Source organism: Hemibagrus wyckioides, linkage group LG10 (genome assembly GCF_019097595.1).
Source record: "Hemibagrus wyckioides isolate EC202008001 linkage group LG10, SWU_Hwy_1.0, whole genome shotgun sequence".
Taxonomy (NCBI): Eukaryota; Metazoa; Chordata; class Actinopteri; order Siluriformes; family Bagridae; genus Hemibagrus; species Hemibagrus wyckioides.
Genome location: NC_080719.1, coordinates 4,987,122 through 5,011,415, shown reverse-complemented (window position 1 = coordinate 5,011,415; position 24,294 = coordinate 4,987,122). Strand labels below are relative to the sequence as shown.

At 36.4% G+C, this 24,294-nt stretch overlaps 2 protein-coding genes across 5 annotated transcripts; one reads left to right on the top strand and one right to left on the bottom strand.

The window, feature by feature from the left end:
• Window positions 1-2,283: 2,283 nt before the first annotated feature.
• On the top strand, window positions 2,284-15,875 carry LOC131360808 (polycystin-1-like protein 2). The gene is made up of 22 exons (XM_058401576.1): window positions 2,284-2,732; window positions 4,454-4,579; window positions 4,767-4,832; window positions 4,918-4,976; window positions 5,079-5,141; window positions 5,224-5,367; window positions 5,516-5,634; window positions 5,970-6,087; window positions 6,256-6,384; window positions 7,400-7,613; window positions 8,531-8,715; window positions 8,818-9,048; window positions 9,147-9,248; window positions 9,408-9,586; window positions 9,767-9,910; window positions 10,395-10,597; window positions 10,948-11,138; window positions 12,087-12,222; window positions 12,418-12,613; window positions 12,926-13,142; window positions 14,911-14,995; window positions 15,111-15,875. Exons 1-22 carry the CDS (start codon window positions 2,393-2,395, stop codon window positions 15,161-15,163), a joined length of 3,300 nt encoding a protein of 1,099 aa, XP_058257559.1. The 5' UTR covers window positions 2,284-2,392; the 3' UTR covers window positions 15,164-15,875.
• Window positions 15,876-17,565: 1,690 nt separating this feature from the next.
• ist1 (IST1 factor associated with ESCRT-III) lies at window positions 17,566-23,489 on the bottom strand. Of its 4 annotated transcripts, none has more exons than XM_058401098.1 (10): window positions 23,350-23,489; window positions 22,438-22,538; window positions 22,159-22,339; window positions 21,006-21,093; window positions 20,842-20,925; window positions 20,640-20,750; window positions 20,377-20,553; window positions 20,120-20,233; window positions 19,018-19,066; window positions 17,566-18,930 (listed from the first exon to the last, which is right to left on the bottom strand). In XM_058401098.1, the coding sequence occupies exons 2-10, from the start codon at window positions 22,523-22,525 to the stop codon at window positions 18,764-18,766; spliced, it is 1,059 nt and encodes a 352-aa protein (XP_058257081.1). In that variant the 5' UTR covers window positions 22,526-22,538; window positions 23,350-23,489; the 3' UTR covers window positions 17,566-18,763. The 4 variants fall into 4 exon arrangements, with proteins under 4 accessions (XP_058257081.1, XP_058257084.1, XP_058257083.1 ...); XM_058401101.1 differs by having other exon boundaries at window positions 19,018-19,027; XM_058401100.1 differs by lacking the exon at window positions 23,350-23,489 and adding an exon at window positions 22,922-22,944.
• Window positions 23,490-24,294: the final 805 nt, after the last annotated feature.

The window sequence follows — 24,294 nt, the reverse complement described above, 5'->3', positions numbered from 1 at the left end:
TGGAGAAAAGAGACTTCTTTCTAACATCCCTGTCCTGAAAAGCATAATTTCCCATCTTTCTGATTTCTGCATGTGTAAAACTAAACAATTAATGTGAAGCCTGTAGGTCACATAATGTAGCTCTTGTTTTTTTTCTTCTTATCTCTGAGAATTAAATGAAGTATTTGCTGGGAAGATTGGCAAGAGGTAACTGTCTCAAATTGGCAACTGTCTTAAACCGTTTTTAACCCTTTCTGAAATTGATGAACCACAACAGTTGCTTCACTATGGTCACGGCTGATGTCCTTTTTTCTTGGCGTGATGCAAACACACACACGACGCGACTGCTCCAGAGAACCGAAGTGCCAAAGAATAATTACTCTCTTAATGTCTGTAGATGCAAGAAGATGTTACAGAAGTGTGTTTGTATGTCAGTGAAAAGACATATATTACATAACAGCCCACTTTTCAGGAACAAAAATATAATGACGTTTTTTGGGGTTTTGCCTGAGTGTCCAGCAACACAGTGGCTGATGCTGAGTAAAATTCAATGATTTATTACCTTATAAAACTCTACAAAGTATACCTGGAACTATTATTTAAAAAAAAAAAAAAAGATAGGACAGTCACACTAGACATTAATTATGTGTAGTTTGTTATTGTCTAATAATTACAGTATATATGATGATGATGAAGAATCTTTGGACAAAGTTATTACATTCTTCTGAAAGATTTAATACCATCAGGGATATGTTATTAAAAAAGGCCTAATCTAAGGAAAATGTGCCGTCTCAAATGACCAAAAATTAAAAAATGGTCTCAAAAAAAAAGGTAGGTTAAGAATGTGATGAAACATGAAACATGTTTCCTTCCCATGTAGATAAACAGCTTGAGGATTTCAGTAATGTCTCATTTATCAGGTAGTTTGTTATATTAATGACAAAAAAAAAAGCTTAAACAGGGTGATATATCTGAATTCACTACGTAAGCAATTTGTGCTCCTAAGCGACAATCAGTTTTTAAAAAAAATACAGCTCTTAGAATGAAGAAATGATCTGAGAACAGGGTAAAATCACACAGACAGACACCACAAACACAAGCGCACACACGCACACAAAATTTAACTTCAAAATTTTACTTCCTGACTTAGACATCACCCACGTCACATGCCGTGCAGTCGAGGCTGGAGGGAGTGCTGGAACACTCTTGTTAAAAATAAGAATAAAAAAAAATACATTCAAATCATTTCATTCTTTCATTATTACACTCTCTCTTTATATTGTGATGTGGGAATTGTGACATTTTATTATGTGTTTCATAATGTTCCTTAGAGTAGCATGTAAATAAGATAAGATAAGATAAGATAAGATAAGATAAGATAAGATAAGATAAGATAAGATAAGATAAGATAAGATAAGATAAGAAAAAATAAAATTAGATAAGAGATACTTTATAGTAATTGTATACAGAAATTCACTGAACTCTCAGAAAGCATTTTAAACATAACACTTATTGAAGGAATTTAAACTGAAAGTTAAAATACAGCAATTAAAAATAAATAAACAAAGAGTCCACTATAAAACATTTACAAGATGCCTTGCTTATTGTAATATATTAAGTTGTATCTACAGTATTACACATAATAAAGCCATTAGAGGCATAATGCACATTGTATAGAGTATGAAGTAAACCATAGTGTATAGAAAGTGTACTGTAGTGTGTATTTCTATACTGTGTCTCACATACCATATGATACAATTCTATTCTAAGGTCATTTAAACCCGAAAAAAGGGCAGGGATAATATGGGTTTATACTGTAATCCAGTCTTTACTGTAATGTAGTGGTGTTCACTATAGTGATACGATAATGTACTGAATGTTCATATGTTCCAGTCCTAACACAGACTCACGCTTTTCATCTAGGATAATGTGGATTTTCACTGACAGCTTAAAAATGAGGCCTAATATTTTGTGTGTATCATAATGTATTATGTGTTAATGCAAAGGATCAGAAGTTTTTTGTACCTTGTATGTCATATTTGTTGTTGTTGTTTTTTAAAATGCTTTTTTTTTTTGCCCAAGTAGGCCATCATTCAGTGTGTTAATTACTTTTCTCCACTTAAATTCAGTCGAAAAGCAGTCTGCGTATATCTTTTTGTTTTGTAGCACCCAGTCTGAGCAATCTAAAAATCCCCATTTTTGAAGCAGCTGAAGTTCAGCTGAAATCAGACTTTGCATGTAGTTTGAGTGTCTCCTATCATTTCCCTAATGAAAATGAGGAAGTTAGCTCACATCCACTGTTTTCACAAAGAGAGTTGCCTCGATTTGCCTAAGGTGGACAGAAGCTCCCTGTATTCCAGTCTCTGAGATCTTGACAGAAAGTGAAGTTTGCTCGTTTTCAGCTCTTTCCACGATGCCTTTCTTAAGGCAGCTCTGCGTTTATTGTTGGATTTCAGGAACTTTGCTGTTATCCGCTCACGCCGTGTTTCCAAAGACGTCCAGAGATGTATCCGACAACCAAAATATCAATAATTTCATGTTTCGGGATGTGTCGTATGAATTTGTCAAGAAGCCACAGTCATGGGAACAGGCGAGCGAAACTTGCGAGACTCAAGGAGGCAATCTTCTGAAGTATCTGGACTGTGATATCAAAGATTCCTTTACCAAAGTGTTCAAGGATCCCGAGATCACATCTCTAGGCTGGTGGATCGGTGAAGGTTTGATGGGATCTTACGATGAATGTAATATTCAGGGTGAGTAGAGAAACAAAATCTTGTTCAATTTGTCGGCTCTTTTCCCTTAATAATTCTTAAACTATGATCTCTAAATGTGGAAGAAATATTGAAAGATAAAACAGTTAAAGCTGTAGCTGGGATTATTATAAATTTGACTTTCACTGTTTGACATTTGAAGTTCTTTTTTTGTCTCACACAAAACATGATAATGATATTAGCCCATATTTATCGGCAGTTTATTGGGAAAACACACGCCTGTGGTGTTTAATTCGATGTTTTCAGTGATCCCTTTGGTCTCAGCTGCCCCTTATCTCTGTCTCAGGCTAATTAGCTGATTAAAATAAATGATATTAAATGTCAAAACCAGAGGAGATGACTTTTATCTTGAACCTAGTTGCTGGAAGTCTTAAAAACAAACCTGGAAAAAAAAATTCAAGCTCTTTACTTTAGTACTAGTGGGAGCGAGTGGCTCAAATACGAAGCTGATGGAAAGAAGAAGAAAGGCTAAGTTCATTATTATAGGAGCTGCTTCTATAATGCATCATCAGTCTCTGTTTTGTTCTGGTCTGGAGGTTAAAATGGCTGATTTGGTTTGTAATCAGGGTTTATAGGTAAATTATTAGATTCAACCCACTAAGTAGGCGGATGTGAGATTAATACTAATGCTACAGATTGCATCATATTTAGAAAAGGACACATTGAGGATGTTTAATCTGATCATAAAGACAGATCTTGCAGTAATACGTACATGGTAGTTGGTTCTTATTTATAAAGCAGCTACAGTAATTGTGTTGTACACCGGTTTAAATGTCCCGAACATTCAAGAGCATCACATCTACTTTTAGAGCTGAGGGCAAAAGTTTGCATCCCCTATGCTTTTTGAATAGAAAATGAATGTAAAAACAGAATGAATCTAGAAAAGAATGTAAAAACAGTAAAAATTTGTCCAAAAATGTTCCAAATGAAATGTGTGTTGATCTTCAAATAAATCTACAATTCAAAATTAACTAGAAAAACTCAGTGTGTGTGTGTGTGTGTGTGTGTGTGTGTGTGTGTGTGTGTGTGTAGTTATGGGGCAATTATCTGAAAAATGCAGCATAACTAATCTAGCAGCCGTCACAAATTATTCAATATTTAACGGTCCAATACTTGAATTTTAAAATGTTTGATACTTTAATAAAAAAATAAAAATATGTAAATGTCTAAAAAATATCATTTCATTTTTATGTTTAAATTTTTTCTTATTTATTTATATAAAAAAAACTAATAGTAAAATGAACTGAAAATTTTTTAATATTGTATAATACTGTATATTTCTTTTTAGTATTTTAAAGATTAAGTACACAATTTAAACATCGACTCAGCAGTCAGTTTATAATTATTAAAGCAAATTAAGATATAACAATATCAACAATATATCGGAAAAGTGTGTAGTGACAGAATTTATCGCAATATTGAAAGTACGTCATCATTTCGCCCAGCCCGGGGTGACATCACGTTTTCACTTTGTTCTAAATATATGCAAATGTTTTAAGTTGCTGTACTAACTTCAGTACCTGCCGATATTTTCCTGTTCATTTCACTATTATGTACTGGATTATATGCTGAATAAGCAGGAGGTGTATGGAATTGAACCTGAATACTTAATGTCTGAATACTTCTGCCATGAATGTATTTCTGATTTATTCTCTTTAAATGAAAGAGTAAATGTCCTGTTTCTTCTTATGTGCTACGTGCAGAAATTCACACTACGCAACCTGCTGATAGAGCGAGTTCGCGTTTGTGCACCTACATGACAATGGATCCATTCCAGCTGGTGACCACGCCCTACTGCAATATGACCTTGGGTTACCTGTGCACCCAAGGTAAAAAAAAAAATAAAAAAATAAAAATTATTTTATTTTATTTTATTTTATTTTATTTTATTTCAAATGATGCATTTTCATGTATTTCAAGTCACTGGAAATACCAAAATCCATAGTGTTTCTTCTAAAAGGAATATCCAGTTCTTTAAACTGAGCTAACAAAATGCTGTGCTCTGTCCTCTTACAGATCCAAACGCTGAACATAAACGAGTGCAGAGGAGCGTTCGGGTCCGGAGAGCCACAGATAGCTTGAGTAAATCTATGTAACATGACAGTAGAATATCAGATGGTATATTCTGTATACAGATTTTTAAAAATATCTTTCTCTTTCTTTTCAGTAACTGGATGGTTAGGACAAATGGATACAGCAGGATCAGACTTGACAAAACTATTTGATGTCAGTGTTAAAATTTTTCTCTGTCATTGCATATATCTATACATACATATCAGGCAAATGTGGATCATTTTTTTTATATTAATCTTGTCACGTATTTTGCAGAATGCTAAGCAAATATTAAGGAAAATTGCAGAGGAACCGGTGGAGATGCTGCACGATGCAAAGGTGACACACCTTCAAGTAGCTCTTGAGTCGATTGGAAGCAGTCGTTTATCAGATCTGACTTTTTTCTCTTTTCACCTCACAGCAAAAATATTTAGGGTCCATACTAAAATCACTACAGGCAATTAGCACAATAGATCCTGGGAATAAGGATCTCACTGTGAATTGTACCGGAGGCCTTATTTTGCACATCATAGAGCAGTGTGAATCAGATGACAACGCAGAACATGTAAGCAATAACAGAAAATAACAATAAATAAGCATGCAAAAAAGGATTTATTGAGATGCATATTATATATTCCATAACCAGCAATATGTGCTGTTCTTTGTGTGTGTGTGTGTGTGTGTGTTTGTGTGTGTGTCTTTGATTCAAACAGCTTGAGGAGGTGATCATTCTGTCTGTCCAGATTTATCAGCAATTAAACATACTGACAAAACAAAGCACTAATCAAGTGTACTCCTGGGATTTTGTCTCAGGCACGCTGTTTGCAACCCAGTAGGTGTATTTTAGATTTCTACTTATCAATTAAACCAAATCCAACTTTGATATATTCTATACTGGAATAAAGTTTTCTTCTAGTGTCATGTAGCCTTTTGAACACCGCCTTAAGTAAATACTAAAGTAGGCAGTCTGTATGTCACCTGGTGTTTATTGAAATAAGAGTTTATATAAATGATAATAGATTTAGGTCAGTTGTCATGAAGGGATTACGCAGGGATTATGCCGGTGTTATGAAGGCATATGAACACCACCATATACTGGTAATAAAAACATTTAAATAGAAATAGTTTCATATCATATTCATCTGGGGTTTTTTCTCTCTATTAAAGACAGGTGCCAGCGAATCTGAACAACATGTCACTTGGGAGCATAGACAAGGGTTTCATCCAGTTCCCCACTTTCGATGTGTTAAAGTCACAGCTCCCAACTGGTCCTGTGGACGTTCAGGTTTGTTCAGACATTTACAGAAAAAGCGCAGACTTTTATGCCTGATTTTCAGCTATCTGCTAAAGACATGGCAGCATTCGCAGACCTAATAACTAATCCAAACTATAATATCATTTCAATCATTTTCATTTCTAAAGATGTATTTGTTTATTGCTCATCTCTGTCCAGATGTTCAGTTATAAAACAAACCCAATGGCTGCAGAATCAAACTTTAGCATCAGCGGCTCTGTCTGCAGTCTGTCACTCTCGGATAAATCGTCTAATATCAAACTCAGCAATCTCTCAAGTTTCATCGAGGTGAGTCCTGGTGACCTCTTTATACTGATCCTTCATATCACATTACAAGCCTCGTGCTCAGAGAAAGGTCACATGCATTTTACAGAGGATGACGTGATTTCATGCCCTGAACTTACACACGTGAAGAAAGTGCATCATGCAATATTATTCGAATAATGAATCATGTTAAAAAATCTACAAAAAAATACATTCAAAAAAATATATATGGGGTGAAAAAATAAATCATAAAATGAATCCTGTGAAAATAATTGAATCATGAAAAAATAAATAAATTATATGAGAACTTAATTAAATTAAAATATAATTAAATTAATTATTGTGAAACATACATTATGTGAAACAATAACTAATATGTTTTTTATTTTTATGTTTATTATTGTTGTTATTATTAACAAAAAGTTTCAGGTGAACCATGAATTCTGTGAGAAAATATTCTGTGACATTAAAATAAATGAATTGTGGTAAAAAATAAAATAAAAAATCTTGTGGTAAAAAGAAATCGGAAAAAAATCTAAATATAAATAATTGAATTGTGAGAAAATATGTTAAAAATAGATGAATTATATGAAAGCTGAATCATATGAAAAAACTGCATGTAAAAAAAAAGGAATTATTCACAGGTGTAACATGAAATAATGTGTAAAAAAAATTACTTATTTTAATTAATTAACATTTTTAACAATAATTCCCATGCGAAGCATGAATTTTGCGAGAGAATAATGACATGTGCACGACATAAATCGTGAAAAAAGAATTGTGAAAAGAATTGTAGTAAAAAAAAAGAATTATATATGGAAATTATATGAAAATAATTACATTGTGAATCAAAAACAATATAAGAATAAGATAAGATTATAATATATATATTATATATATACATGCTTATATATTATAAGATTAAAAATCTCAAAAAATTTTGGGAGTAAAAAAAATCACATAAAATGAAACATATGATCTCGGAAAACAACATGTGTAAATTTCAAGTGCAATGCATTGTTATCTTGTCTCTGTGCAGATATTCCTGCCACGTTCAGATGCCCCTGAGCCAACATATACAAACATGTCTATGAAATATGGCTATGCTCTCATTACGTCCTTCAACGTCACTGATCCAAACTCAACTGTCATTGTTACTGCCATACCATATACAAATGTCTCTCTTCTGGTGATCCTGTCTCCCACTTACAAATCAAACAATCAGAGTCATCGTGCTGTCCTGACCGGCAAAGGTATGCAGTGTTCTGAAAAAAATATCTATACAATTCATTGAGATGATTTAGCCATCAGGCTCTAAGAAGTTCATCAGACTTTAAGCAAACAAGTTACGTTTATTCAGAGTTATGCACTTGCTTAAGTTACCAGTCAGAATATGCAAAGTGTTCTGGGTTGCCAGATTCTACTTAAGGAGCAGTGACTTGTGTGGGTTTTTTCACATCTACACCACCTCCTTTATGCATAAGAACATTTCTTTAAGCCTGAAAGGAATTTGAAATACAAAAGTGTGGAATTAATTTGCATTGTCAAATGTACTAGTATACAACATCAAGTCTAGTATATTGGTAGTCAACTGCTGTATAAAATAGCATAGGGCTTTATAGAACAATATGGCTTCCACCCCTGTTATTGAAAACTAATAAAATTGCACTTGATGCAGCAAGGTTTTTTAAAATGTATGTTGCCAAATACAATTAATGCTAGATCTATAATAATAGCTATATTCATAAAAATACCTATAACTATATTTTCAAAGATATATTAAGAGCATTAATGTACACCTTATAGGTCCAATATCCACAGATCACATGTTAATTATTGATCACATGTTAATTAAAGATTGATATGCAAATGGTTCAGGGTGGATTTTTCCTTTTAAGGTAGCAGATCAGTTATTTGTACCACAAGGTTTGATTGTTAAATATTTTATTTATTTATTTATTTATTTTTGCTTTATTTAACAGGAACACACATTAATAAAACATTACTGTAAAATCTTAGGCAAAGGTTATTTTTCATCTGTTGTCTTTAGACAGAATGTTATAAAATCCTCCTAAAAGCACTTATCAATAATGTTGTTTTGTGTTTCTGTGCTGTGTGATTTGATTTTTTTGATCTTTTCATTTCATCTTTCTCACTGCTACACCTGAAGCCGATAATTATCGCTGGATCATCCACCCCGAGATGTTGAACAGCACAAATGGGACCATGTACGTCAACATCACACTGTTCAACTACACGTCCAGCATTCCAGTGTCCATGAACGTCTCACTCATGAACTTCAAGTGTGTGTACTGGGATGTAGACCTAAACGATTGGAGCAGAGATGGCTGCTGGGTGAGTGTGTCATTACCAATTTCTTAAAAATTGCACAGAATTACAAACTGAGTAACAATATAATAGAATCAGGGATAAGAATGTGTAACTTCTTTCACACAGGTTGGTCCTAAAACATCACCCAAAATGACTCACTGCTTATGTAACCACAACACCTTCTATGGGAGCTCCTTCTTCGTCATGCCCAATCCGATAGACCTGTCCCAAACAGCTGCGCTCTTTGCCACCGTCAATCAAAATTACGTGGTCGTCTCTGTCCTGTGCGGCTTCTTTTTCCTCTATCTGCTGCTTGTGATATGGGCGTGGTATGCTGACAAGAAAGCCTTGAGAACGGTACAGACCACTTCCATCCTCATATGTTCTAATATTATGAGAGAGAGAGAGAGAGAGAGAGAGAGAGATGAGAAAATTTTCTTTCTGTATCTTTTCAGCGCAAGATAATGCTGCTGGAGGACAATCATCCATGTGCTCATTATAACTACCTGCTGAATATACAGACAGGAAACCGGAAACACGGAGGAACCACAGCCAAGGTGTGTGCGAATCATTTGTCATGCCAGAAAAACGTCATATAGGAAAAAGTCGTTTTTAGGCACAGTTCGATATGATGGGACCATCAGACCACCACATATTTTTCATATGAGACACTGAGATTGTGTGTGTGTGTGTGTGTGTGGGTGTGTGTTGAACAGGTTATGATGACTGTAGAGGGCACCGATGGCGAGAGTGACACCCATGTCCTAGGTTACCCAGACCAGCCTGCATTTGAGAAAGGAGGAGTGGACATGTTCATACTCAGCACCCCATTCCCTCTGGGAGAGCTGCAGAACATTAAACTTTGGCATGACAACACAGGAGGAGACCCAGACTGGTGAACATGTCTTCCTTCCTCTTTTTAGATTATACCTTTAACACATTAAGAATATAGCTACAAGATTCTCTAAAGCACTGAACGTCTATTGTCCTTTAACTTACATTCTTTTGGTTTGGAAAACAGTAGGAATTTAGGCCAAATTATAGTGATTAACTAGATCAAATTGTTTCCCATCAGGTTTTTGCAGAAGGTGACAGTGCAGGACTTGCAGACTCGTCAGTTCTGGCATTTCCTGTGCAACACCTGGCTGAAGGGCAGCGGAGATACACCTTGCAAAAGAACCTTCAATCCTGCAAAGAAGAACGAGATCACCAGTTTTGGGTAATGAGATCACATTAAAAACTGAGTTATTTGATTTAGGAAATGTATCTAGAGAAAAGCTTTAAGGACCATAACAGACTCACACTGGGAAGGTCCTATGTAGAATTTTGGAGATGTTGGTTGGCATTTCTAGCTATACCAAAGAACCACAGAGGAACTTCTTATTAATATTTTGTGCTTGTGTCATTTTATGTTTCTAATTGATGGTTTCTACTGAATAGATGGAGTCTTTGGATTGTCTGTAAACTGTAAAAACTGTAGTTAAACCATATTATGGTTCAAAACCAATAAATAACGAGCTGAGATTTTAAGGAGGTAATAGTTCTAGTACTTAGAAATAGGAAAACACTCAAGCTTGCAAGCTTGTACACGAAAGCATTATGTATGTGGTTTCTTTTTAGATGGACATCTAAAAAACGTTTAATGGTTTTTCCTTTATTTCTAAGAATGAAACTCACACTCTCGTTCCCTGTGTCCACCCCAGCAACTTATTCCAGGCTCGGACGTCCACTGGGTTCCGAGACGAGCACATTTGGATGTCTGCTGTGAATCCTCCACGCCACAGCCCCTTCACCCGAGTGCAGAGAATCTCCTGCTGTATGTGCCTGCTCCTGTGTACCATGGTCATCAACATCATGTTCTGGAACATTCCCAAAGATGGAGAGTCTCCTGTCATCGTGAAGCTAGGTCAGAGTTGGACCTGATCCACATTTCGTCATTTCATGTTTCAGTGTGCTATTATACAGTCCATATATGAGCGACTGTGTGGTCCATGGTTTACAATCCACACTGCAGGCCACAGTTAATGTTATATATAATTATAAATTATTGAAAATGACCATGTGTCATTCTTTAATCCGTTAAAAATGGTAATCATTGCTGAGTCATCTCCATCACACCAATTTCTCACTGATTATTTTCCTAGAACTATTAATTATTTAAACAGTAAATAGTTATAAATCCCTCCAGGATCACTGTGTATATTTAAAATACATCATCTTTTGTATTCTAAACATTTTGTCCTGTTGCTTCCACAGGATCCTTTCAGCTCACCTGGCAGCAGATCATGGTTGCAGTGGAAAGCGCTCTGCTCATGTTCCCGATTAACATCCTCATTGTCACCATATTCCGCAGCATACAGCCACGCGTTAAAAATGAGGAGGAGGTCAAGGCCAAGACCAGCAGTGGCGACAAATCTTCTGTTGTTTCCATGCAGACTATTCTCAAGGTCCTCGAGTCGAATAGTTCTGAAATAATCTTGTTGCTCTGCTTTATGAAACGTTTGATTATTTATTATATAATGTATATTGTAATGTTATACGTTCATATTTAGTAATACAAATAATTAATTATGGTGTAGGATTAGGAAAAATGTCACCATGGAGTAGTAAATTCATTCAAATGGTATAAAAACTGTGAAAAAGTGACTGGGCCATGAAGGTAAAACAAGACACCAGAAAATTAAAGATACAACAACAATTAAGATATTTAAAAAAAAAAAACAGAACAAACCTCCCTATATATAATACATAGTAATATACAATCAAATATGAAAACCATATTTTATGTTGTTACTATTACAATTTATTCAAAGGGAAAAATGAATTGTGGGTGCATCCTGCAATGTAACAAATAGGATTGTGGTGGATCCAGTGTCTATGCCGGGTTTACTCAACAGGAGGTTAAAATATTCCCTGAAATGGGACACCAATGGGACATGAGAACCCAAAACAAACTCAGAAAGAGCACAGGATTGAAAGAAAGAAACTATTATTTGTCACAAACACATTACATCACACTGAAGTGGGTTTTTCCATATCTAAGCTTGTTAGAAAGTTAGAGCATGGAGACAACCATGATATAGCACCCTTGGAGTAGTGAGGGCTAAGGGCCTTGTTCTTACTCAAAGGCCCAACAGAGGCAGCTTGGCAGTGCTGGGACTTGAACCCCAAGATCTGATCAACACCCCAGTTTAATCATTTAAACCACTACTACCCCTTGCACCGGGGAACCTAGAACTTTGAGGCAGGAATGCTCCCCCCGACAAAATATCCAAAAAAGAGTATAGAACTGGAGAAATATTAGACTTTGAGATACAAATTTTACAGTAAATATTTGATCCTAAAGGTATCCAAAATTTTGTATCTCATGTACATGTTTTATGTCGTCTTTTCAGGACACTCAGGATATTGTGACTCTCCTTGGCAAAAGTCCCAAAAACTGCGTGATTGCATTGCAGCAAAATCTCGAGACCACCGCTGATCTGTTCGCTGCTCTTAATCAGATGCATGAAGTTGTTGTGAATATACAAGGTAGGTATTACAGAAACACGTTCAATCGACGTCTGTCCGAACGAATTGTCTTACTCGATATACCTTTACCTTATCATTAAGACTATTTTTGAGCTATGTTTCTTTATCCTGAAGATAAAAATAAAAATTAAAATAAATAATAATAATAATAATAAAAATAAAAAATAAAAATTTCCTACATTTCCACCAATTCAGGCCAGACTGTCGGGGATCAGCACTGGGCTCACTGCAGCCGCTTTGTCTTCCACACTTTATGCCATCTCTCATCGTTACTGGATCGTGCCGGAGAGAAAGTGTTTCCTCACCCCGAGGACCTCGATCTGGCCAAGAACACGGTGAACATGATGCTGAAGAAGGCTGAGGCGTTGACCAGCACGCATCCAGTGCAGAGGTCAGAATTCTGATTTATTTACAAACAATTAATTATCCAATGAACCAATAAAGATTGCTTGAAAAAAAAAACACTTAGAGTAGCAAGAGAGTTTATATTCTGAATGTAAATTCTTGGTTCTAGATATTAAGAAAAATAATGACTAAATTTGGAGCAAAAAATGTATTCAATTAATACATCAATTCTTAGAAAAGAAGATCCTTCAGATGTTTTTTAAGGGTGCATTAAGGGAAAATTAAGCGATCTTATCTTGAGGCAGCTTAACTTTAAGACAGCAATTCAACAAAAACAAATACATTCTTTCAATTTCAGCTTTGTGCCTGTGCAAGAGAAGAAGAAAAAAGCTGGCTGCAAGCTGCCCTGGTGGTTCGTCTTTATCGGCTGGGGTCTCCTGGTTGCCATAAGTGGCATCTCCACCTTCTTCACTTTGCTCTACGGCTTTCAGTATGGAAGGGAGTCATCCATTAAGTGGGTCATCACCCTGACACTGTCCATGTTCCAGAGCATCTTCATCATCCAGCCTCTGAAGGTGAACATGAACGTTTAGGTCACTCGTCAACCAATGACTGCATCAGTGATGACTTAAGTACATATAGTAATAACATCAATAATGACATGAGTGTATGGAGTAATGAAATCAAAACTGATGTTAGGTTCAATAATGACATCTTTACATGCACTAACAACATCAGAATGTGTAGTGACATCATCATTGCATGCAGTAATATCAGTACATCAATAATGACAACTCTGTTTGCAGTAATTACAGCAGAACACACAGTAATAGCATCAGTACATGCACAATGACATCACTATATGCAAAAATGACATCTGTATATGCAATAATTACATCAGCACATGTAGTAATGACATCAATATATGTAATAATGACATCAATATATTGCAATAATGTCATCTGTACCTCAATTATAACTACAGTACTTCAGTAAGGACATCCTTAAATGCATTAATGACATCAGTCATTACTGATATTATTACACGCAGTAATAATATCTGCCCCTCTATAATGACGTTAGTAAATGCAGCAATGACATCAATATTGAATATGCATCAGTTTAAACGATAATTGGTACAGCCAATAATGGCGCATGTAATAATACAGTACATCAGTAATGACATCAGTAATGGCCACAGCACATGCAATGAAATCAGTAATAATATCAGTACATCATTTATGACATCTGTATATACAGTAAAGACATCAGTATATCATTAATGACATCAGTACATCATTAATGATATCAGAATATGCAGGAATGACATCAGTATGCCATTCATAACATATACAGTACAGCACATCATTTATGACATTTGTATATTCAGTCATGTCATCAGTACATCATTAATGACATCATAATATACAGTAATGACATCGGTACATCGTTAACGACATCATTATACACAGTAATGACATCGATACATCGTTAACGACATCATTATATACAGTAATGACATCGGTACATCGTTAACGACATCATTATATACAGTAATGACATCGGTACATCGTTAACGACATCATTATACACAGTAATGACATCGGTACATCGTTAACGACTTAATTATATACAGTAATGACATCGGTACATCGTTAACGACTTCATTATATACAGTAATGACATCGGTACATCGTTAACGACATCATTATATACAGTAATGACATCGGTACATCGTTAACGACATCATTATATACAGTAATGACATCGGTACATCGTTAACGACTTCATTATATACAGTAATGACATCGGTACATCGTTAACGACATCATTATACACAGTAATGACATCGGTACATCGTTAACGACATCATTATATACAGTAATGACATCGGTACATCGTTAACGACATCATTATACACAGTAATGACATCGGTACATCGTTAACTACATCATTATATACAGTAATGACATCGGTACATCGTTAACGACATCATTATATACAGTAATGACATCGGTACATCGTTAACGACATCATTATATACAGTAATGACATCGGTACATCTTTAACGACATCATTATATACAGTAATGACATCGGTACATCGTTAACGACATCATTATATACAGTAATGACATCGGTACATCATTAATGACATCATTATATACAGTAATGACATCGGTACATCATTAATGACATCATTATATACAGTAATGACATCGGTACATCATTAATGACATCAGTATATATTTTAACAGCATCAGGATGTGATTTGTGACATCAGAACATGCAGTGTGTTGATCTTGAACATGCTGTGACTCATGTATGCTGTTTGAAATGACAGGTTGTTGGTCTGGCCATATTCTTTGCGCTCATTCTGAGGCCGGTGGCAGTCGAGGACAACCAGGAGGTTGAGATATTGCTAGACGGTAGGAACTAAAACAGCGTGCATGCCACTGAACATTTATGATTCCTTGATTTATTACGCTTCAAAACAGATTTATTAAAGAAACATATCAATGGATCATGTTTGGTTTTTTGCAGAACAACGTGAAAAATGCGAGTCATACTGCGGACGGCACATGCACGGATGCTGATACCGAGGCGGACCATTTCTGATGATGTGATTTTGACCGATGCAAAAAATCTCAAACTGAAGATTCTTCAAAAAAAGAGTTTTGAAGATTTTGATGGAAAACAATGATCAGGGTGGAGGTTTTATCTTTTGTATCATAAATGTGTACTATATGAGCCTATATTATTTCCCCTCTAAAATCCCATAATGCATGCAAAAGTAGAATACAACCTGTAAGTAACTGTGCAGTGACACAAGGATTTTGAAATAAATAAATAATAATATTTATAATAAGAGATATTGTGCAACATGAGATATTTACATCCAAATTGGAGCCAGATTTTACTACTGCAGCCCTCCACGCTAAAGTAAATTGTGTCACTGGTTAATTGCTTACAGACAGCTCTGATCTTTATTTATTTACAAGATATCTTCTTAGAAAAACTTTAAAAACCGTGCAATTTATTATACGCTTAGCAATAGAATATGTAACAAAAATATGTAAACACTGCATCACAGCTTTGCGGGAATGTCGAAGCAGGAAAAATGGTCTGGGTTTCCCATGTCAGAGCGTTGGGTGTAACTGTAAATATATCCATATTCATACGCTTGTTCCAGTCATCCTAAGATCCAAGAGGAAGTGACACGTTACCAGATCAGTTTAATTTCTTTCTCTATGTTATTGTTCATTTATCTGTATGGAAATTCTGAAATAAATGGCTTCTCATATCTTATTTTTGAGTCTTGTGTATGATTAAAAAGTGCACTTACAGGCATTCACAAAGAAAGAAAATTATTTAGGCAGAATCTCAGAATTACATATAAGAGGCTTTGGTGGTTTGTACCAACATTAGATTTTAGTGAGTTTGAGTTTCTGTTCACTATACAGTGTGATAGTGGCAAAAAAATAGAACAAACCATATACTGTCCTGTAATAAAGACAACAAAAGACAACATTTCTGCAAGAAGATATTTATTAACTCTTTTCCCAGAGGCCAAACATGGAATTTGCACTGTTTTGTTGTGTCCAAGTTCAGCACTGAATTTCTTTGTCATGTTCCACTCCATAGTGGTGTTTAGTGGCTCATATGAAAGTAGACACTCAGGGCTTTAGGAATTTCACCGTTATAGTTATTATTTATATTTATTATATAAATAATATTTATTCGTTATTAGTTATACACCGATCAGGCATAACATTATGAGCGCTGACAGGTGAAGTGAATAAGACTGATGATCTCCTCATCATGGCACCTGTTAGTGGGTGGGATATATTAGACAGCAAGTGAACATTTTGTCCTCAAAGTTGATGTTAGAAGCAGGAAAAATGGACAAGTGTAAGGATTTGAGCGAGTTTGATGAAGGGCCAAATTGTGATGGCTAGACCACTGGATCAGAGCATCTCCAAAACTGCAGCTCTTGTGGGGTGTTCCCGGTCTGCAGTGGTCAGTATCTATCAAAAGTGGTCCAAGGAAGGAACAGTGGTGAACCGGCGACAGGGTCATGGACAGCCAAGGCTCACTGATGCACGTGGGGAGCAAAGACTGGCCCGTGTGGTCCGATCCAACAGACGAGCTACTGTTGCTCAAACTGCTGAAGGAGTTAATGCTGGTTCTGATAGAAAGGTGTCAGAATACACAGTGCAGGACGGGTCAGGGCTGTTTTGGCAGCAAAAGAGGGACCAACACAATATTAGGCAGGTGGTCATAATATTATGCCTGATCGGTTTATGTTTCTAACTAGCCTACTAGGAACACTATATTCATAGAAAGGTTTTCTTTAAAAAAAAAAAAAAAGGGGGAGAGGGGTCACCCAAATGATTCTAAATTGTGATATTAAACCCATTTCTGGCCCCAAAGGAGTTATCTTCAACCACTAAAATTCTGTGTAAGGTTATCCTACAGAGGTAAAAACGTCTAACACAAAGCCTGACTCACAGCCAGAAAATAATTCTAGTACTTTCTAGTAAAGAGGGTTGATTACAATCGTTTGCAAATTACTGTGGTTCAAAAGGAATAAAATAAAAAAATTCAGGACATGTTGTTAGAGGAAAATAATACACTTCTGAATCACGCCACATGCAGTTGTATTTTCTTCTGTATCTAGTTCAAGAAACAACACTAGAATAGTAATGTAAAGAGACTCTAATATGTGGTATCATATGATGCTGCTAAATTATAAGAGAAAGCGCCATTTGCTTATTCAAAGCACTTTGAGTTTGAAGTACGACCAGGCAGAAGTAGTAGTTAGAGCGCCCTCTGGTGAAGAATCTTTGTTATAACAACCTTTCTTTCTTTACCTTAAAGAAGCATACTGTACTTTTTATTGTTTCCAGGGTCTGTGCCATGCCGTCAATGAAGAAACATACCTTGAAAAACGTGACTCAAAATCAGTCCTTTAATAAAATCCGTCGTTTGAGAAAAGTTATGAGCAAATATACTTTATTAGATGACCGTCCTATATATGTTTCCAGTACATGTTATAACAAGTAACAAACATTCCTAAAGCTCATATCATATTGCTCCTTATAGCTGATCTGAATGGAGACGTTTCTGCACAGTAGTGTTACGAGAAGGGAAAGAATTTTAGAACTATACAAACAAAACGAAAATATTAACACTCTCCAGAAGCCAAGAACAACAACAACGACAACAACAAAAAAAGGTAACCCTTCACCAATAAAAATGAATATACATTTAGAAACCGGACCTAAATGTAAAGACAAGGCCACAGATCTGGATATGATAATATAATGATAAAGGGAATAATAATACTAGGAGTGTTTTATCTTTAAATCAAGAGTCAGTTTGTTGTTTGTTATGATCGTGTTCTTGTGTAAAGGTTTCATCTTGAACAAAGAAAGCAAACCTGGTAATAGGATTTCTAGAATTATGTAGAAATAAGCAAGACTGCTGCCACTTAATATTTTATTTACTTAGTACCAGTGGAGAGAAAAAAAAAAAAAAGCTGTGTCATTCCAGAGATACTCAGGTCACATGACGAATAGCCCTATTGAGCAGTGACATGGTGGGTTAGGTCATTCGAAAAGTCCCTGCCTCGTCACTGGGTGTAATCAGTAGCCGACGGGTTAGACCAGTCTGTTTTGTTAGTGCGGAAAACAACCGCCGACTTATTTAACACTTCCTACACTAATATCAGTGGCTTCAGTCTTTATCATTGTTAATATTTAACTCCCATTACTGTGTTATTTAATGGAAAGGAAAAAATCCAGATGAATGACAGTAACAGCAAAGTTTAGTTAAAAGGAGGTGACATCACACCGTGTGGGCGTGGCAATGCTGTAGCTATAATACATTGCTTTACATTGGAGAAAGGCCATACATGGAAAGTGCTTTAAAAAAGGGATTCTAGCAATAGTCTTGTGTTCGAATTCCATCAGATCCTTCATGTTGTAATGTTTTAAGTAAAGTAACCTCCACCAGAAAGACACCTTTTTTTCGCATGAGGTAAATCTTACACTGATGTCTGAAGTGATTAAAAATCATTGCTTCAGATGAAGATTTTGTGTATATAATCTGACCAGGGCTTATTTTTTTATTTGTTTTTTTGCTTCTCCTGAAGATTCCATCCACCGGACGTACAGACGTGGGCTTTTCAGAGATTAGGTCTTCTTCTTGAGCTCCTCGAAGCGCCGTGACAGGTCGTCAAAGTCAATGTCGTCTGAAGCACCGGGATTGCCGCCCAAGGAGGAGTTAGGGAGCGTGTCGGGGACCGAGGGAAGCTCGGGAAGAACGTTGTTATCGTAGATCTGAGCAGACGGACCAGGGCCTGCGTAGAGAAATTCACAGTGAGGTGACAGGAGGACATAAACTTCTATAACTACGCTACGAGGGTACACAGGATACGGATACGTACCTGGAACAACCTGGGGAGAAGCCGAGGGTTTGAGAGCCAACTCATCAATCTTCAATAAAAACCAAATACATGTTAGAGAGAATTAAAAACATGATACTGTTTTGTAAATTATTGGTAAGATGGCGGGGTTAGTCTCTTATTCCTCTAAAGAAAAGGAAAACGCTTTTCGCATTCCAGCTCTGCTTTGTTTGCTTTTTTTAGGCTAGTAAGCAAAAATCTGAGCATGTTCATTAATGGATTTATAATCACTGGATTTAAACATCAGAATATAACCACTAGATACAAGTGAGTGCAAAAGTTTGCTGAATAAGGGTTATGTTTATCCACACACCAAAATCGTTAATGGAACATAAACTGTTAGTAAACATTACAAAATGAAATATCCCACAATCATGTAATACACCAGCTAGAATCTTCTGAATTAGATTGTTAGTCATTAAAGAATATTTATGCAACACTGAGAAGAAGCTTAAAATAGTGATTCTGTTTTGTTACTGTTGAAAAGATTACTAAATTAGTGCGTAGGTAAAGAAGGGGAAAAAAAGAAAAAAGGACGGAACAATGTCCGATAGGAGAGTCAGTAAGGATCTAAGTCAGGAAGTAAGTAACGGAGGGAGAGGGAGGTGAGTGAGGGATAAAAGGAAGTCAGTATGGAAATAAGGAAGTAAGTGAGAGAGGAATGAAGTCAGGAAGGTAGTATCTGAGGAAGGAAGGAAAAAAGGAAGCAATTGAAAAAAACAAGTCAGGAAAGGAACAAGGAGGAAGCAATTCAGGAAGTCCAGAGACATAGCAGGAAGAGAGAGGAGTGGGATGTCAAGGGAGTGCCAACTTTTACACTCGACTGTAGAGTAGTGATTCAGTGGCGATCATTTAGTGACGATCTATCTGAAATTTAACCTCGTTATCTTCTCGTAAACCTCGGATTTGGTAAACAATGAGACGCAGGGGTTAGTTTTTAAAAAATTAACAAATAAAGAGGAGGCAAAGCAGTGACAAGAGACAGTGCATATGAACTAGAACAAACTCCTCTTTCCTGAAAGGCCAAAAGGACGTCCTGGGTCTGCTGGAAGGGTGAGGAGGGGGCAGGGGTACTTGCACTTACAGACTCGTAGGTTGGGGGGCAGCTGGGGAGTTGAGGCGGCTGCCCTCCCCTCACCGGAGGCTGGAAGTTGGTAAAGCCAACATCATAGGTGGCAGTAGGAGCACTGAAGGGCTCCTGTACACAGTGGGAAAGAAAAGCATGCAGAGGCTTAGAAAAGCATGCTGGCTAAATTAGCAGTAATTTACTATGTAACTAATAAAGAAGCGTGGCTGAAAAAGAGGCATGGCTGTGACTAATAAGGAGGAGGCGTGACTCACAGCTCCTTTGGGTGAAGGGTAGTTGAAGGCTGTAGGTGTTGGCATGGGCATGGGCATAGGCATGGGCATAGCAACAGCCGGAGGAGCAGAGAACCCTCCACCTCCTCCACCTCCACCACCGTGCTTCTTAAAGTCGCTGTCGACGTCTATAAGGTCTGCTTCCTCTCCGACCTCCGGCTATAAACACAGTACTGAATTAAACACAATCTCTTAAATTAAACTCAACATGAAGTGACACTTAGCGAAGTACTGGTGCACCTTACCCGCACCATAGCGTCCGGTTCATACGGGACGTTGTAGTTTTTGGCTATTTCAATGAGGTAACGTTCCACCAGGATCTTTGGCGGGGCTTCCACACTGAGTTTGTGCATGAGCTGGGGGAAAAAAAAAACAAACAAACATAGAAGTTACGCCTAAAAGTGTACGCTTTAAAAGTAATAAATGCTATTGTGAATAAAGTCATACTCGGTCGTTGACTGTTCCGATCTGGTTTGTCCTACACAGCTTGCCGTACTCCTTGCTGTATTTGGCACACAGCTGGTCTGAAACCTGCCGAAGAAACAAGATCACGATGAGAAAACTCAGTCTGCAATCTTGTGTTATATGTGTGTGATTGTAAGGATACTCACGATTTTAAGCTCGGTGACTTCTGATTGAAGGCGAGGAGCCGCCCAAATCAGAGTGGACACTGCTTCCTGAAGGCCAGGATCCAGCTCTCTGTGAGGAAGAAGTCAAAACTCGATTCAAAGTGGAAATGGCCGAAATCATTCGGAAATCGTTCACAGGATCATTTCAACATTTGTGAAAATCCGGTTAGTTCGGAGAGTGCACATATGTATAAATGCGCATTAATGTGAATCTCTAATTTCAGCTTTGAATTATTATAACTATTCAGTTAGAACAAAAGTAATGGCACCCCACAGAAGGTAGCTGACACCGCGATGGCTGTGTTGTATTACAGCTGCTCTTTTATCATTTAGTCAACATTTTTATTTCTGCTGGGAATCTAAATTAACTGTACCATGAACTGGGAATCCTCTGGAATTCACAGCATATTTTCAAAATGTGAGGACAAAGAAATGTTCACAAATCTAGTCAGAGTTTTCAGTTTAGGAAAAAAAAAATACACATTTTTACTTTTTACCCTCTAGTGTAATAAAGATGAACATTTCAGCTCAGTACGACTGTGGCATTAACAGTGTCAGGTCGCTTTTCTGTACTGCAAGGAACAAAATAAATATAGAATATAATAAAGCCTTCGTATGCCATATAGCACAAAATACAAAAGTTCAGTAGGACGTCTATATGTGTAATATCAGGGTATAGCGGAAATTATATCATTACTTGAATGAGCCGCCTTCCTTGGTTAATATTCACTGCTAAAATCTGATTATAGTCGTTATGTTAAATTCTATTCTATTACTCTGACGATGCAGACTGAGTGGGCGCACAGGAAAACTGTCTGAGATGTTAATGTTTTCCACTGATTTCTAAAGAAGGTGTTGATTTATTTACTATATTAGCAGCTTTGACAGTAATTCAAATCACAGGTTTATACCATAGAAAATCTTGTATAGCAGACATTCCACAAAACCTGATCTTTTCCAAAAAAATTGTTGCTATGGTGAAGGTTTCAATAAGGAGGTGTTTATGTCACATTTTTCATGAGTTCATGAGTCTCCAGTGCCAGCGCTTGCTGAGGCAGAGCTGTAACTTTAAGCATTACGATAGCGAATCTCATTATTGGCAATTACTAGTTAACTGCTTGTCTCAGAAACTCACTTCATAGACTGGATTAGACCAAAGCGGGCCAGCAGCAGATCACAGTACAACTCTAGAATCTCCATGGCCTCCACCAGATAATCTTCTCTGATGATATGCTCCACCCTGATCCGTGCTCGCTCATCTTTACCTGCCGACAGGTAGTCTGCTATCTCCTTTCGGGCTTTCTGGGCTAATTCAGCTGGAGATATAGAAAAGAGAAAAAGATTCAGAAATTATATCTACGGCTTTATAACAAGAAGTGAAAAAGAGAGAGGAGAGGGAGGAAAAAAGACTCACTTTTCTTCTTCTCAAGCAGTTTAAGGCGGTTGATGACGAGTCTGAGATTGACTCGCAGTCTCTCTCCTTTGAATCCACTACCGAGCATGACGGACAGACCGCTGTGGATGATTACAAAACACAAAACAAGCACAAAACAACACAATGTTATATGTACAGCCCTTGACACAGCTTTAGAGATTGATAAGGTCTGAGAATTACTGTCTTTTGGGTGATAGGATAACAGACCATTCATAAATTTCAAGTTATTATAAAATATAAGAGCTATAAGATAACATAATATAATAATATAATAATATTATAACATAATACCCATAAAACTATGTAAAAGCTGATACCAATACCACAGTACAGCCATGTTCAGCTAAGCTGCCCGAGTCTATTTGCGTTAAAGGACAATCATCACAACCAGCTAATTATCACATAAAGACATTTTCGATATGCTTACAATGCAAATTATTGCTAATAAAAAAAATACACTAACGTTCTGTATCAAATATGTAAATAAAGTTCGCGCGTGTAAATAAACAAGTTAGCGTCAACCAAGCTAGCAAACCAGGAAACGCGTTATTTTTCACCACCCGTATTCGAAGAAATCCCGCCCCTTCATTACGATTGGTTAGTAGTCATATTCTTGCGTCAATCATCGCTTCCACCCAATGGATTGCTCATACAGAGAACTACCGAACCAATCACAACACAGAAATCGGAAAACGAGTAGGGGGAAAAAAGGCCCCAAAAAACAAGAGTAACCATACCAGGAAGAAACAACACTAACCGGCAGGCTATTTAGGCAGCTAACGTCAAAGGAAGGAAAGTAAACAAAGATCATATCCTTGAAACAGCAGACAAACAAGCAAACAAAGCTGTGTGAATCAGCAACAAGTTAGAAACCTATCGTTTTAAACGTACCTTTCTTCGATTTCGTGTCAAAACTAAGCAGGGAGGTGTATTCAATTCCGATGTTGGAAATGATATGAAGCTTCTTTGCCACTTCCGCATTGAACGTAACTCATGACGTTTTACGTCACATCGTTACTCACCGGGGAAACTCCCCTGTAACAACAATGCGTGTAAAAACTTAACAAATCAACCGGACAGAAACATGAAAGACATTTTTAAACGTAGATAAATAATATTAATAATAATAATAAAGTATTTTAATACAATAAAAGCCGTGTCAATCTGAATAATAGCAAGAATAACTACATTTGAGTACAAAAGTTAACGCATTAGTACAAAAATGACTAAAACATACATACATAATCTCTACACGTACAACATAGACAATCCTTTTAATTTACTAACATAACACGACGATTATTATTATTATTATTATTATTATTATTATTATTATTATTATTATTATTATTATTATTTAAGGCTTACTGGGTGCAGTTCTCAAAATCAACACTAGAGTGTGTAGTTCAGTTTATAACACGAGTCTCAGTCACTCTATTTGAAATATTTACTAGTATTTATTTATTTATATTATATTATATTATATTTATGATGTATTATTTATGTTGTATTAAGCTATAAAAGACGCGCGTTTGAGTCATTCATTTAAAACCTAATTTTATTTAGTCCTGAAATGGAAGAGCAGCAGAGTATGGACTCAAAAGTCTGTGTATTTGTGCAGCAAATGTAATCAGTGCCATTTATTATGGTGTTGATTGAATGCATTCTGAGCACGTGTATTTAGAAACAGAACAGATGCCTCAGCAGGCTCTGATTACAGTGCAATGTCAATACACAATGTCAGTACACACTGCACTTCTAAGTAGTGAAATGCTTGTACAAAAATCTTCCCATCAGAGAGAGTTAAATAAGAGTTAAATAAATGTTGCAGTACAG